Below are 16,168 nucleotides of genomic sequence, written 5' to 3' on the forward strand. Positions count from 1 at the left end.
TTTGGAAGCAATTTTAATGGAGATGGAAATGTTTATCAACTCAACACAGGTACTCCAAAGTACAAAGCAAAATATCATCTTCAGCTGCATAGCAAATATGATTTAAGAATTTAACATCATTATTTGATCACAAGCGTAACTAGAAGTCACCATAAATAAATGTAAATTCATTGTACAAAAGTCCCCAACAACTCTTAATACAAATATGGTACATTTGACAGTTTCTGAAACAGATGGTTATTGTTGTTTTTTAACTTTTTAAAACCTAAGTTGTTTTTTTTTTTTTTCCCGGTTCTTAGACACACAGAAAAAAATCAAAAGGGTGGGGATGTAATATCAAGAAGGAAAGAATTTTAAATCTGTTCAATGCTCATAAATAAAAGCTGCTGGCAAGCTGGGGAAATGAAATGTCTCTCCTGAAGGTGAAGACCTCAATTTACTGGGATTGAATCTCTTGAAGATAATGGGATTTTGCCCAGAGGGTCAAATTCAGATTTATGAATGCAGGGCCCGAAGGGTGGGTTGTTGAAATTGCAATCTCATCAGATGGATGATCCAAATCTCCACAAAAGCAACAGTCAAGGATCTGGAATGCTCGCTAGGACTGAAGGTCTGGTCCTCTGTCAGAAGGAATACTGTTCCCAGACAGGACTGGAGGATCCAAAGGCTCTGGGACTCAGAGCTTTTATGTGGGTTTCGAAGGCGTGTTCTGTGTTGTTCAACCATGGGTTGTAACCTTCCCCTCTTGCCTTTGGGACAATCTATGGTCATCAAGAGGAAAAAATAAGAAATCGGAATAGGAAGCAGCACCTCCAGACAGGAAGGTCTGCGAGCTTCCACCTTGAACCACTTTCCTTCCCTACGAAGACTGATGTTCATGGCCCAGAGGGGGCTCAGAGGCCAAGGTCAACAGTGGAGAGGACCCTGCAGCGGCGGTCCTTGGACTTTCACATGCATCAGAACTCAGAGAGGTTGTGGAAAGATCTCTCTACCTTACTCCCAGAGACGCAAAATTAGTGTGTATGAGGCGGGGCCCAGGAGTCGGCATCAAGTGTGGTTATCTGAGCAGGCCCCGACGTCGGAGGTCTTTGGACCACACTTGGAGACCCCCAGCACCCTCCTCCCTGGTGAGCATCAGTGTATCACACAAACCTCTTGCTATGGACTTCTTTGCTCTTCCCTGGGATTAAAATGGGCCATCTGATTAATGGTAACTATTCCCATCCATCCGCCCTGCGGGAGGGGATCATTACTGTTCTATTTTTTCTCTTTTCTTTTCCTCCCTGGGCTGGGGGGCGGGACATCAAATGTCTCACTTTATATTTTCTTATAAGCTCAGGGCACAGATCATCTTTGAAGATGGTGTGCACTGTACTGAGACATTCACTTCCAAAGGCTTCCCTCTTCCCAGTCTCCCCAGGCTTGGGGGGATATTCTGCTCGGAATTTTGGATCAGTATGGGAAACAGAAGTAGTTTTGCTCCTCTGAGATATGCCCCAAACCTCAAAACCCAAGTTAAGGAACATTAAGGAAGTTGGGAGCAAAAGATAAAATGTCTCTGGAATCTGTTTCTAGGACAATGCAAGTCCTGATTCACTAAAATGACTCCTTTTTGTGGGTTTACCTTGGTATTAAAAACTCATTGACAGGTTTTATTTGAACTCCTCACTTCCTTGACCCCAATATGTTTCTGGCTTCTATTAAAATAGCCCCTTAATATTTTCTTTCTCGTGGGAGTTTTCCTAGATGAGAGTCTGTGCAAAGAAGTGGTCCCTAATTTGCTCGCTGGCTAACGTTGTGGGCAGGGCACACCTGACTTGTTCCACGCTGCAGTCCTAGTGTTCATCGTCCTGTGCGGCTTGATGATCATTAAGCACCTGCTCAATGAATAAAGGGACCATCTCGCATCAAGCTGATGACATATTCTAACAGCTTTCTGTTTCGGGCTATGGAGTTCTTGGCGGTGTTCATAATGCCTCTTCCGCACATTGGGACTAAGCATCCTCCTACCTCCGCTCTGCGCAGTGGGATACGGTTGGGAACACACGTCTGAGTTCTAGCAGAGCCCCAAGAGGAGAGTTAGGATGGGGTCTGGAGTCCCTGGAAGGCCCGAGCTAACACCGTCTGCCATGGTGCTGACACCAGGAACCTTGTCCTCTGTTCGCCATGGCTCTCAGAGCCTAGTCCAGGAGTACTCTTGGCAGTAGGGTCCCTGGTATCCAAAGCAGGAGGAGATGCCACCTGGAAAAATGGGGGTAGAAAGCCAGAGGAGGTGAAGAAGCCAGGAAGAGGAGGCATGACCACCAGGTGAGGCCGATTTCTCTGGCCATGGTCATATTCTTTTCTCCAGTTCTGAGACTTCAGCTCTGAGGTCACATGTGGGCACCAGGTAGAAGGTCACCACCTGGGAGGAGGTCTTGGGAAGCAACCACTGATGTGGGGTAGGGCCGTGAGATGGACAAAGGGTGAAGCTAGGGCTCTTAACACAGCTGAGGGGGAGAAAAGAAGCACATACTGTCCTGTTATTTTGTTTTCATTTATAGTAGGGCAAAACCACCAGGAAGACGTCATGGGAGATCATGCACAGGCCCAGCCCTTGGGAGATGTGTTTGGGGAAGTTCTTATTGGCTTCCAGGTGCACTCCACGCGCTGTCCAGTTAGACCCTGTTGCAGGGCTGGCCATGGCATTCTCTCTCTTGCTGCTTTGTCTTCTCCAGGTTGAGGGTGTGCAGGACCTTCCTCTAGCAGGTGGTGGCCAGGGACTGGTGGATGGGTGGCTGGAAGCAGCGCACATGCTCCACAGTGGAACTGTCTGTCTCCACGGACTTCATGTACTTGTTCAGGATGGCAAAAACCTCATTGTTCAAGATCTGGTACTTTCTGATCCTGTCGGCCATTTTCTTCAGGGGCTGCAAAGGACAGGGCCATTGAGGTTAGGGGTGGGAGGAAGGGACAGAGAAATAAAGGGCAAGCAAGAGAAAAATTCAGCGAGGTTGGGGTCTAGGGTCCTGCTGCCTCAATGATCATGGCACTCTCTTACAGGCCTTCTATGGGTTCTCCGAGCTTAGTAATCAAATGTTAACTTGGCCATAAAACGTATTACAGCAATTTTTTGAGTTTCAAAACATACTACAAAGCTACAGCAATCAAAATAATGTGGCACTGGCATGAAGACAGACATACAGACCAATGAAATAGCCTAGAAATAAACTCTTCCATATATGTTCAGATGATTTCCAACAAGGGTGCCAAGAACATTCAATGGAGAAAGGGTGGTCTTTTCAACAGGTGGTGCTGGGAAAACTGGAAACCCACGCACAAAACAATGAAGTTGGCTCCTTACTTTACACCCTATACAAATAATTAGCTCAAAGTGGATCGAAGGCCTAAATATAAGAGCTAAAACTCTAAAAGTCTTAAAAGATAACAAAGAGTGAAAGCTTCATGACATTGGATTTGGTGATTTCTTTGCTGTGACACCAAAAGCACAGGTAATAAAAGAAAAAAATAAATTGGACCTCATTTAAACGAAAAACCTATCTGCATCAAAGGACAGTATCCACAGTGTGAAGGGTCAATCCAAGCCATGGGAGAAAATACTTGTAAATCCTACACCTGATAAAGGATTAATATCCAGAATACATAAAGAACTCTTACAATTTAATAACAACAAAAAACAACCCAACTAAAAAGTGAACAAAAGACTGGAATAGACTCTCCAAAGAAGAGAAGCAAATAGCCAACAAGTGCATAAAAAGATACGAACGTCACTAATCATTAAGGAAATGAGACTCAAAGCCACAATGAGATACCAGCTCACTCATTAGGATGGCTATTACCATAAACCTCAGAAAATAACAAATGCTGGCGAGGATGCGAGGACACTGGGACCCTTGTCATCTACGGAAAACAGTATGGTGGTCCTTCAGAAATTAAAAATAGAAGTCCTGCAGAATTCAGCAATTCCACTTCTGGTATATACCCCAAATAAAAGAAAGCAGGGGTTTGTACAGATATTTGTACACTCATGATCACAGGGGCATTTTGCACAACAGCCTCAAAGTGGACGCAATTTAAATGTTTATCAACGGATGAAGCGATAAACAAAATGTGGCATACTCAGCCTTAAAAAGGAAGGAGATTCTGAAACGTGCTCCAACCTGTTGAACTTTGAACACATCATGCGAAGTGAGGTTTCACCCCTGTGAATTCCCTAGAGCAGTGAGATTCAGAGAGAGGACGTGGAAGGGTGGATGCCAGGGGCTGGGGGTGGGGAATGAGGAGTTGTGTTTCGTGGGCAGAGTGTCAGCTTCGGGAGATGAAAAAGTCCTGAAGACAGAGGTGATGGCTGTTCAACAGTGTGAGTGTACTTAATGCATGCCCTGAAACCTAAAAATGGTGCAACTGTCCACTTAAAATGGTTCAAATGGTAAATTTTATGTTGTATATATTCTCCCACAATGAAAAACGAAGACAAAAACAAAACAAAAAACACCCCACACCCTTCATGCCTGTGTCTTGGCTCTAGCTGTCTCCACTTTCCGCCTGGCTGTTTGGTGCCGATCGTCCTGGATGTGGTCCAAGCATCGCCTCCAAGAGAAGTCTCTGGCACCCCCGACCCGCCTGGCTTAGACAGCCCTCGGGGTGCTCGCACAGCAGCCTTACTTACCCCCGACGGCGCGTCCCCTCCCCGAGCCTGCTCAGCTCTCATGCTCAGTGAAAGTCTGTGCAGATGAGCAACTGGCGCCAGCAGACTGGCAGGCACAGAAAAGGTGTATTTCTGGTTTGGAGCCTGGCCCTGCCCTGCAGGGTGACCTGATTCATCCCAGCGGGTTATGAGCAAGTGATTCATGGCTTTCTAAGAGGAGGTCCCCTCCGCTGAGTGTCTCTGTACCTCCCTGCAGTGTGGGGAGTTGGCTCCATAAGCAGCTCCCCCTCCTTTTCAGATTAAAGCCTGCTTGTCAGGCGGGGCCCCGTCTCCCAGGCCCCAGCTGCTTACCACATTCTTAATGATTTCATCCTTCCCGTCCTGCCTCTGTACTTTCAGCAGGTGGTAACAGAAGTCGAATAGGTCGAAGCGACGCTGCTGGCCCAGCAGGACGATGATGGAGCAGCCGGCCCAGTTCAAACCATCACCAAAACACTGCCTGGAAGCAAGGAGAGGAAGCAGCTGGAGTGAGAGGCAGGGAGGGAAGGGGAGGAGCCTCCTCTTGGACCAGGAGCACTGCTCGTGAGCAGCCGGTCTCTGGGACAATTCCTTCATCTGTGAAATGGGTATAATCAAGCTGTAGATTTGTTTGTTCCAGGGACTGTGGTTATATTATAAGTCCTTCTAACCACAAGGAGGTGTCAATCTGTTGCCCCACTGATGTAAGAAAAATCACCTTTGAAGACGGCAAATTTGCAAGAAGAAAACCCAACCTATCTTTGAGAATTATGTGGCTGATTATTTTAAGCAAGTCAAAGAAGAATCTGTGTGGGCCCCATAGAGGAGTCAGGGGACATCTGTGAGGAGAAGGGCCTTTTCAGTCCAGGACCAACAGGCCAGTGCAGCCTGGGAGGGCAGGGCGGGCCCAGGAGCAGATGCCGCTGGTGTGTGGGGGGAGGGGCTGCAAGTCCTCTTGGGTCTGGGAAAGCTCAACCTGCACGCCCCCTCTCAAGGGCAACTCGGGCGATCTGGGAGGCTGCGGGGTCATCTCTCTGCCGTCTGTCTTGTCCTCAAGCAGCCCAACCCAGGCAGGTTTTCCGCTGGCCCGTTGCGCTGCTGCGGCTCAAAGTGCAGGCCCAGCAGCTGCCCTGGAAACAGCTCCCCCCCCAGGCCCCACCCCCCTGCCTCGGGGAAGCCTGCTCAGGCCTGTGTGCTTCTGCTCCTGAGCTCTTGGCTCCCTGAGGGCAGGCCTTTCTGCTCTCTTCACCCCCCTCCCTGTGTGCAGCGGGGTGAGTGGAGGAAGAACTGGGCTCTGCTTTGTCTGCTCTGGGGACAGGATTGGGCTACTCTTACAGGCCTTCATTGTTCGGGCGGGAGGCCTCAAGAGCCAGGATACCACGAGAAGGCAGGGCCCGACCTCTGTCAGGGAAGCCCTTCTCCGTTCTAGGAACCCTGCAGTTTTGTGGGGGGTGAGGAGGCAGTGAGGTTCTTCGTGCCAACCCCCCAGCAGGACTCCCTCCTGCCCATTCAATCAGCCCAGCTCCAGCCTCGGAAAGACGAGGCCCGAGAGGTCCGAGGTCCCCATGGACACACTCGCCGCACAGGCTTCATCTCGGCCTCCAGCCGCTTGTTGCCGTTCCCGGAACGGCCCTTCTCCCCGCTGAGATGGGAACCCCAGCGATGTTCCAGGCTCGGTGCCAGTCTACCAGTTAGATTCTGATAACCCGCTTCTCCCTCTCCTCCGGCGTCTGCCACCCTTCCTGCCTTCACTGTGAAGCTGCTTCATTCCCTGCGCTTTACGTCTCTCCACAGACCCCGCAAGCCCCGCCAAGCAGGAACCGTCTCGTTTGCTCAGTATTGGTGTAGGTCCAGCATGTCACACAGTGACCGGCACATAGTATGTGCTCAATAAATAGCCTTTGGCCAGCTTGCCCTGCCCACCACTTTTCTGTCTGGCTCTGGCAGCTGATGCCTCTTGGGGGGACCGGCAGGTGGGAGGTGACTCTGCCATCCCTGGGGATACTCACTCCGCGGTGAACTCGTTGGTCCCCACGGGGATGCAGTAGACGAACTGCATGGCACTCCACAGCCGGTGGAACTCCACGCACTCGTCGACGTGCATGACGCCGTTGGTGGGCGGCGGGCCCCGCCAGATGGGGTCCTGCAGGTAGCTCCGGATGCGGGTCAGGATGACCTCGAACATGGACAGGCCACAGCACAGTCGTTCCTTGGTCAGCAGGTCGCCCTCCCGAGCGATGGCAATTTGCTGGGAACAGAAGATTATGTAAACCTTCTGTCTACATCTCAGGCTCCGTCTCCCACCTCTCAGCAGAGTCCCAAACCCTGGAGCTGGCTACACCTGGAATTCGTTCACCACAACGGCTCTCTCACCCAGAGCAGGGCACTAACTTTAGAAACCTGAGGGCAACAGCAGGGAGGTAAGTAAAGTCTAGGAGCCATCGATAGAAGAACAGTTTTAACGAATTTCGCTATAGCCATGTAATGAATGAAATGCTAGGTGGACACTGAAAAGACAGAGATGATTCTACAAAGGGTTTGCTACTACCTGCTAGTATGCGACTACTAGCTCATACGAGTATGTGACATACCGGGCCCTGTTCTAAGCACTTGACAGATACTGACTCCATTTATTCCCTATACCAACCCTGTGAAGTATGTGCCATTATTACCCCCATTTTACAGAGGAAGCAACTGAAGTTCAGGGAGGCAGCCAGAGAGCGGTACAGAGAGGGTCTGAATCCGGGTAGACCTGTGGGTTAAACTGGGAAGTGAATGGAGCAAGTTGCAGAAAAGGACGTAGACTCTAATCCCATCGGAAGGCATCAATAACACACACACCCACAGACAGACACACACAACTATGTGTGGGGTGTGTGTAAAAATATTTCAGAAGAATTAACAGCAGTGTGGGAGCAGATGGGCTTAGAGAAGTGGGTGAGATTTTCACTTTAAATATTTCTGTAGAGCTGAATGTTACAATAAGCATATGTTACTCTTAAAATGTGCCACTGAATTCATAGGATTATTTCCTCCAGTTGGAAGTCCTCTGACTATTGTAAATTATCCCTGTTAATAACGTAAACTGGCTTCTTATCTGGCGTCTGGTTATTGCATCTCTGATCATCAGCTGGCTAGACAAACACATCAAAACACATTACTGTCTGCGTGATGATTAAAAATACCTAGTGGCAGAGGTCTCAAAAGCCATGTGCAAAGTGAGACAGATAGACATTAGACTCTAAGGTCAAAGCAAAGTCTCCAAATCTAGAGACAAAGCTAAGGAGGGTGGCTTCTAAGAACAAGAGGTGCACCAGGCCCTCCTAGGATTGGCTCCCCAGAGGGTGGTTCCCTAGAAAGCTCATTTTCCCAGGAGCCTGGTGAGGCGCCTGCCTGATTTCCCGATGCAAGCTCTCACCCTGGAACCCCCAGAAAGAGGACAACCTCTCCATTAATCTGTGGAGGGGAATAACTAAATCAGGAAACACCACTGCTGGAGCCTGTTAGGATATTATGGGCCATGAGTGCGGTTGTCATGACAACCATAGGCTGGAAGAAATCTCGGGAAAGAAAAGCGCGAATTGGGGAAGAAGCGTTTCACAACAGGCGTTTTAAACAAGGAGAGGGAACCCTGCGTCAAGGGGACTCGGCGTGATTCCGTGGGCAGGGAAAGATAGCTCCTGAGCAGAGAAGGGGCCACTGCAGTTGCCATGGGTAACCAGGAAGAGCTCTTACAGAATCATGAACCTGGGGCTTGATTCTGTTCTCCCCGGGCAACGTTCTGCCGGGCTGGTGTGTGGCTCTCCAGCTGAGAGGGGAGTGTGCCTGGAACATGAAGATGCTGTCAATAAACAAAGGCTCTATCTCGGTCCTTGAGCCATGAATCTCCTCCTTCGTAAGTTAATAGGGAGAGTTCTGAGTTACTAATTAGTCTCCCGGGCATTTAGTTAGTCTGGATCAATCCTCGGGGCCTGACAATTGGGGGGGAATTAAAAAATTTGAGGGGAGCCCTGGCCGGTTTGGCTCAGCGGTTAGAGCGTCGGCCTGTGGTCCAGAGAGACCCGGGTTCGGTTCCCGCTAAGGGCACGTACCTCGGTTGCAGTTTGTCCCCGGCCCTGGTTGGGTCGTGTGGGTGGCAACCACTCGATGTGTCCCTTTCACGTCGATGTTTCTCTCTCTCTCTCCTACTCTATCTGAACAAAAAAACAAACAAACAAAAATGTCCTCAGGTGAGGATAAAAAAATAAAAAATAAATAAATAAAAATTCGAGGGGAGTTTATAAATCTGCACGCAGACTGAATTCTGCTGACCACCCCACCCCCAACCGACTATAGCCAACCAAAGGGGCCTTGATGGAAGGTGGTTAGGGACTTTGTTCCTTTCCTTGAAAAAGTGTTTACCCTTAGAACTTTTCCTGTGAACTGCACAAGTAATACTTGGTCACTGGGTAAAAGCCAGAAAAAAAATTTAAAACGTTGTAAGAAAATAAAAATTTCCCATAAACCCCACTACCCAGAGATGAAATGTCTTAAAACACGGTTGTAAAATTAGTTTGTTTGTGTGTGTGTGTGTGTGTAGACATCCATATTTAACACAATTTGGATCATACTATCTATATTGCTTTTCTTCCTCCAAAAAACCATTTGCTTCAATATTTTGAGTCACATGATTTTTTATGCATAAAACAGCCATTGACACACCATCGTTTATTTGGTCCTCTCCTCTCGCTGGTTATTTTAAATTGTTTACAAATTTTCACTATTACAGACAATTCCTAAACAACCAGTCATACACAGAACACTTTTTGAGCTTAACTCTAGTTATTTTCTTAGGATAAATGCTAGAAGTGGAACCACTCAGTTGAGGAGTATAACTATTTTAAAGGTGTTTGCTACATGGTAGCAGGCCGGTCTCAGGAGCCGCTGTGTGGAGTCTGCTCCGTGGCCCCCCGCACGGTCATGTAAGAGAAGCGCTCCGCCAGCCTGCGAGAGGAAAGCGGGAGCACCCTGTTTTTTTTTTGAGGTACGTGCCCCTAGCAGGAACCGAACCCGGGAATCTCTGGCCCGCAGGCCGACGCTCAACCGCTGAGCCAAACTGGCCAGGGCTGTTCTTTTAATTTACATTCACTGATGACCGGTCAGGCTGAATACGTTCTCTGATGTTTGTTAGAATTGGTATTTTTTATGTTGTTAGCTTTCTTTCACGTGCTCTTTTTCTTTTGGTATGATATAATATATGATATATATTGTGTTGAATGTAATTTTTATTAATTTCTTTTCTATTCCACTCAGTGGGGGATTTTTCTCTCTCACTTTCTGCCATTCTTTTTTATTTTATTTTATTTTTTTTATCCTCACCTGAGGACATTTTTCCATTTTTTTGTTCAGATAGAGTGGGAGAGAGAGAAAGAGAGAGAAACATCGACGTGAAAGGAACACATCGAGTGGCTGCCACCCGCACGACCAACCAGGGCCGGGGACAAACTGCAACCGAGGTACATGCCCTTCGCGGGAACCGAACCCGGGTCTCTCTGGACCGCAGGCCGATGCTCTAACCACTTAGCAAACCGGCCAGGGCACTTTCTGCCATTCTTTTCTGAATTAACAGGGGAACAGAAACAGCATGTGTGAAACCGTGTGGAGATACAGTTCTACACGGAGAACTGATTACATCTAATGACCTTTGGAAGAGAAAGATCTCAATACTCCTTTAATATAATTCTTTGGCCCAGCCGGTGTGGCTCAGTGGTGGAGTGTCGACCCATGCACCAGGAGGTCACCAGGTTCGATTCCCAGTCAGGGCACATGCCCAGGTTGTGGGCCCGATCCCCAGTGGGGGGCCTATAGGAGGCAGCCAATTGATGTTCTCTCTCATAGATGTTTCTCTTTCTCTCTACCTCTCCCTTCATCTCTTTCTAAAATCAATAAAGAAAAAAAGTTAAAAAATATGTAATTCTTTGTGTGTTTAGAAGTCTTTTACATATTTGTCCATCATAATGGTCATATAAGGCAGCTCAGCTAAGAAGACAACACAGCTTTTAGCCCATTTCATAGATGGGAAAACAAAGACTGAGATAGTCTAGCATTAGGCTATGTGACAATTCAGGGGTGAAGCAAGGACAAGGACCCCCTCCAAGTGTTCTTTCCATGGTAGCCCTGGGCAACAAGTCAGGTCACCTAAATTTGTCCCAGAAACAAATGCAAACAATGCAATAGGTTAAAACCCCCCGACTTCAAATATGTAGCCGAATTGCCCTGTCACAGGGTGGGGCGAAAGTAGTTTACAGTTGCTTGTATGGAAAATACTACAATGATTAATAACTAATAATACAAGAACACATTGTGCTTCGCCTACTCACAACTGTAAAGCTAGTTTTGCCCCACCCTGTGTTAGGTGAGCCCCCAGCTAGCCCAGAAGTTAATACTTGGTTAACTTTTCTTTGGTCTACAGGATGACCAAAGTTTTGGACTATTCCTTGAGGGCCGGCAGATTTATAAAGCTAGCATTTCCTCTCCCGCAGACTGGCTAGGCTTTTGTTTATTAAATACTCAGCATCTGACAACTTGAGATTTCTATCGGTCCCCAGGAAATGGTGTTCACCAGAACAGCGAAGGAATCCAGCCTTCTAAGTGGAAACACATGCCACGGCCTGGGTGCGAGGGGCCAGATTCCTGCCGGATGACGTGGGGCAGACTCACTGATATGCTGCTGGCGTGGGGGATTTCTCCCTAAAAGGAAATCTTCGGAGGATCTCTGGTCAGCCCCTGAGGCCAGATAGAGAACGTGTGCCCTCCACGGTGTCTGAGTTCTCTGCGGGGTGGCTCCAAGCACCCTGCTCACTGAGCGTCATGCTTTCCGGAGGAGGAGGTGGGTGCCATGCCGGGGTCTGGCTCATCAGGGTGACACCCGGGCAGATCGGGCTCTGCAATTTGCCCCAAATACCTGCTATGTTTTTCCAGGGAAGGGGCTGTTCTCTGCTGAAGATGTGGGCTTCAGACTCCAGCTTTTGTGACAACAGGACAGCAGAGCACAGGAATGAGAATCCAAAGGGATCCGAAACCTTTACACCGTGAGCTCTGGCAAACCAAACCAGCCACCTTGACTTGTCTCCCTGTGGTGCCCAGTTTCTCTTCTTCCTGAATTTCCATTCCCACCCCCCAAAGATGCACATTGTTTCAATCAACTTGAAAGGAGACGGCACATGGTTTTTGTGGTCTCTCTTTCTTCCCATTTTCTTTCCCTCCTGACCCCTTGCATAGTCTGAGAGTTCTCTGAGGGTAGGGGGTCCTGTCTCTCATCTCCACCTTGGCAGCCACTGGTAGGACTGGTTTGTAAACATTAGTTTCACTTACAGAATCCGCGCATGAGTTCGTCTTTGATAATGTTAGAGCATCACAGAGGAAGTGAGTCGTCTGTGATTCCCCCCATCTCTGTCTCTCCTCACCTTCAGAGGATGCCACCGGTTTGAACTAGATGTGTATCACTTTTGCAGAAAAGTTTTACTTCTATGGTTTCTTTTGAGTGTTTAAAAAAATACCTGTGGCCTCAGACTACACGAACTGTGGGGCGACCTGCTCTGTTCGCCTAACCTTGTGTTTAGGATCTGCTCACACCGATGCACCCCGATCTGATTTCTCCTTTCCATCATTATATATAAGCACTCAGTTTTCAAGTGACCTCACCGCCTTTTGTTTGGTCCACCCTCTGCCGATCGACATTTAGGTGGTTTCCAGTCTCTGCTTTACTGAACGACGCGGCAGCGGCCACCTGGGCTCCCGTAAGGGTTTTTCTAGCAAAGATATGCGGCCCTGACCGCCAGCTCACGGCGTGTGGGGCCGTAATGCTGAGAGATAACAGCAGCATTCTTGACACCTAACGGGGCATCACAGATACTTGTCCTTCTTGGCGGGATGGAGGATGCCGGGTGCAGAAGGAAGAACACAGGCCTGGGGTCAGACTGGCCCCGCCACCATGGGCTTTGTGGTTACACATTCCCTTCCTCTCTCTGGGCCTCAGTTTGCCCACCTGTAAAAGGAGGGGACTGGACCAAATGCTCTCCCCCTAAAGTCCCTTTCGGTTCTCACAGTTGATGATACAAGGATCATACCTGGGGGGTCCCCAGCCGCTCTATCAGAGGGACCAGGTGAAGCGGGGCATACTTGGCCTCCAGGCGTTTCATCCGGACCTCCAGACGCTCCCCCTCTGTCAACGGAGCAGGGGCAGAGAGTAAGATTCAGGTCACACCGGTGAGAAGTGGGGAAGGGACACTCTCAGAGGACCTGGTGACGTGTTTGCATTCCAAAACTTGGATGGGGCATATAGAACTAGTCTCCTTGGTTCTGGCCAGTGTAATCAGGACTCATTACGAGGAAAAATATTCCATTTTCTCTGTCCCACAGTGGAATCATCTATCTCCTGATGAGCTCCCCATCCCTTGATGGATTTAAAGCAGGGCTAGAAAGCAAGAGACTAGGGATGTTCCAGAAGGACAAAGAAACAAGGCCTGGAGTATCATGTCCAATTCTACCATTCTGTAACCGTTCAACAGCTGCCCAAAGCTTCGACCTTCTCCCTTTCTGACTGCAGATGTGGGTTTATTGGGACTAAGTGAGCATGAAGTTCAAAACCCAGTTGGCTATTTAGCCGCTGTGAGCGGTTTCTTACCTTTGATGTAGACTCTCGGTAAGATATTTTGGAAGGGTGCAGCATGGAGTAAATCACAGACTTCCTCCTGTGACTGCAAACAGAGAGGGAGAGAGAGAAAGAAAAATACATTTTCATTTTAAACCAGGAAGAATTTTCATTCCTAAAACTTTGAACACCGAAGTCAGGCAGACCTGGGTTCAATTCCTGCCACTTCTACTTGCTAGCTGTGGGATATTAGGCAAGTTGCTTAACCTCTCTGAGCCTAATTATTTATCTGCAAAATGAAGACTGTGAACAGTACCTATTTCAGGGCAGCTGTGAGGACTAATTGAGAGAATGCAAATTTCAGAGCAAAGTCCCTGGCACGTGAATGTGCAACACATTTTTATTATAATGCTATAAGGAATTTGCTGGAGAATTCAAATGAGTGGCATTGGGATCAAGCAGAGATGATGGGCCCCAACTGTGTTTGGTTGGTTGTGAGGCCTATGAGTCCGAAGCAGCTACTTGGGCCAACCCCCCAATTCACTAATCCAGGATGATTCTGACCTCATAACACAAATTGGGAGGAGGTCCCCCCTTTTTTATTTTTTGGAAGAGCGTGTGTAGAATTGATATTACTCTTTCCTCAGTGTTTGTTAGAATTCACAAGTGAAACCATCTGCACCCAAAGTTTTCTTTGTTGGAAGTTTTCTTTTTTTAAAACTAGGTATAAAATTTATTTAGTAGATATAGGACTATTCAGGTTATCAATTTTTTTGAGTGAGTTTTGGGGTTCGTGTGTCTCAAGGACATGCTCCTTTTATCTAAGTTTAATTTATGGACACAGAGTGGCTTATAGTACACCTTTATCAGCCTTCTGGTGTCTGTGGGATCTGTAGGGATGCCCCTATTTCATTCCTGGAACTGGTAATTTGTGTCTTCTTTTTTTCCCCCTTGGTCAGTCTGGCTAGAGGTTTATCCATTTCACTGGTTTTTTTTACAAAGAATCAGCTTTTAGCTTCACTCAGATTTCTCTGTAGTTTTTGTTTTCAGTGTTACTGATTTCTGTTCTTGTCTTTATTATGTCCTTCCTTCTGCTTGTTTTGGGTTTAATTTGCTTTTCTTTTTCTAGTTTCTTATGATAGAAGCCTAGATACCGATTTAGTAAATTCTTTAATAATATAACATTCAGGCTATTTTTTGATACCTCCAGTAATCGAGAGCTCAGTAGTTCGGGAGGCAACCCAGTTCATCTCTGAACCACTCAAACGGTGAGAGTTTGTACTAAGCCACAGCTGCCTCTCAGTAGTTTGCAATCAACCTCCCTTCCCCTGCTCTTTAGAGTATCACTGACGGCGTTTCTCTAGCCAGTACCTTCAGCCACCCTTCTCTCTCTCCCTTTCAAGACCGAGCATCTAACAGAGTTTTCTACCTCTCTCTTTTCCCAGTCTTTACTTTGCTCCACAGCAGACAGAAATATCAAGCCCAACTATACATATCACACCACGGCAACGATACCATGCCCAACTACACATATCACACCACGGCAACGATATCATGCCCAACTACACATATCACACCACGGCAACGATATCATGCCCAACTACACATATCACACCACGGCAACGATATCATGCCCAACTACACATATCACACCACGGCAACGATATCATGCCCAACTACACATATCACACCACGGCAACGACTCTGGCAAAGGTCGCTGAGAAGAGTCTCCCAAGTTCAATGGATCCCTTCCTGCCCTCCTCCCATGACACCTCAGTGGGCCAGGCCCTGTCCTCCTCAGCTACTATGACAACGCACTCTGCAGCTTTCCATTGTTGCCATTTCTCCTTTTTAGACTTTTTGGCAGGTTTGACGTCTATCCACCCCTTAAATGTTGGTTTCCTCCAAGGTCCCGCTTTATTTATTTTTTCTGCTCAGTTTATTCCACCTGCTCGTTTCACCTACTCCCATCACTGCAAGCTTCACCTCTGATTCATCAACCCTATTTCCAGCCAGACTTCTCTCTCAAGCTCCAGACTCGGTGTCCAGCTCCCTGTGGGACCTCTCCACTTGGACAGGCCACAGCTCAACATTCCTGAAACGGTCTTTCTTTTCCCCTTGTCACCTGGGTTCCTTTGCTCAAAGAATGGCACCAGCATCTCCTTAGCTGCCCGAGCCTAACACCACCGGCTGGTCCTCATGTCTCTCGATTCTCTCCACATCTCTCCGCGCCGACCACAGTGCTGTGATCTCCTTAAGGGCAGAGATGCTGCCTCTATACATGTTGCTCCTTATCCCCAGTGCCTTGGACATAATAGTTTCTCAATAATTATTTATTAAGCGAATGAATATTTGTTATTCTTTATGTTTCTTAGATGAATAAATGAATGTATTGATCCACATGACTATCTTTCAAATACAAGAATGCTATTATATCCATTCATCCAACAAATATGGATTGAGCACCAGGCGCTGTTCTAGGCTTTGAAGATATGGTGTTGAACAAGTTAGACTAGATCTTTGCACTCATGGAATTTACAGTCTAGCTCACAGAGACAGGTAAAAACAAGTAAATAAACTAGGAAATCTCACATAGTGATAAAACACAACAGGGTAATAAGCTAGAGAGTGGCTGGGACCACTTGAGAGAAGGTGGTTAGGAAAAATCTTTGAGGGGAAGACATTTAAATAATGAACGGAATGAAGTGAGGGAGCCAGCCATGCAGATATGAGGTGAGATCATTCCAGTGCAAAGGGCCTGGGGCAGAAAGTAAATTAGAGTATAGTGATGCAAGGAATCATAGTACAGTCTGAGGCCCTGATGGTAGGGAGGGACCTGTCCAGGTGGGGCCTCATCAGCATGGTATGAG

General features: G+C 47.6%; 1 protein-coding gene across 3 annotated transcripts in view; it reads right to left on the reverse strand.

Moving 5' to 3' along the window:
* CYFIP2 (cytoplasmic FMR1 interacting protein 2) overlaps nucleotides 1-16,168 on the reverse strand; it is a 115,785-nt gene continuing 99,617 nt past the window's right edge. For 2 of the 3 annotated variants that reach the window (XM_036241187.1, XM_036241188.1), the window contains exons 27-31: nucleotides 13,332-13,404; nucleotides 12,775-12,869; nucleotides 6,676-6,914; nucleotides 5,000-5,147; nucleotides 2,531-2,909 (exon numbers count right to left, since the gene is read on the reverse strand). In XM_036241187.1, the coding sequence (XP_036097080.1) occupies nucleotides 2,742-2,909; nucleotides 5,000-5,147; nucleotides 6,676-6,914; nucleotides 12,775-12,869; nucleotides 13,332-13,404 (723 nt within the window). In that variant the 3' untranslated portion in view covers nucleotides 2,531-2,741. Of the gene's footprint in view, nucleotides 2,910-4,999; nucleotides 5,148-6,675; nucleotides 6,915-12,774; nucleotides 12,870-13,331; nucleotides 13,405-16,168 lie in introns of all 3 variants that reach the window. The other variant, XM_036241189.1, reaches the window with a different exon arrangement.

The sequence above is a fragment of the Molossus molossus genome, unplaced genomic scaffold (assembly GCF_014108415.1).
Source record: "Molossus molossus isolate mMolMol1 unplaced genomic scaffold, mMolMol1.p scaffold_m16_p_4, whole genome shotgun sequence".
NCBI classification, from domain to species: domain Eukaryota; kingdom Metazoa; phylum Chordata; class Mammalia; order Chiroptera; family Molossidae; genus Molossus; species Molossus molossus.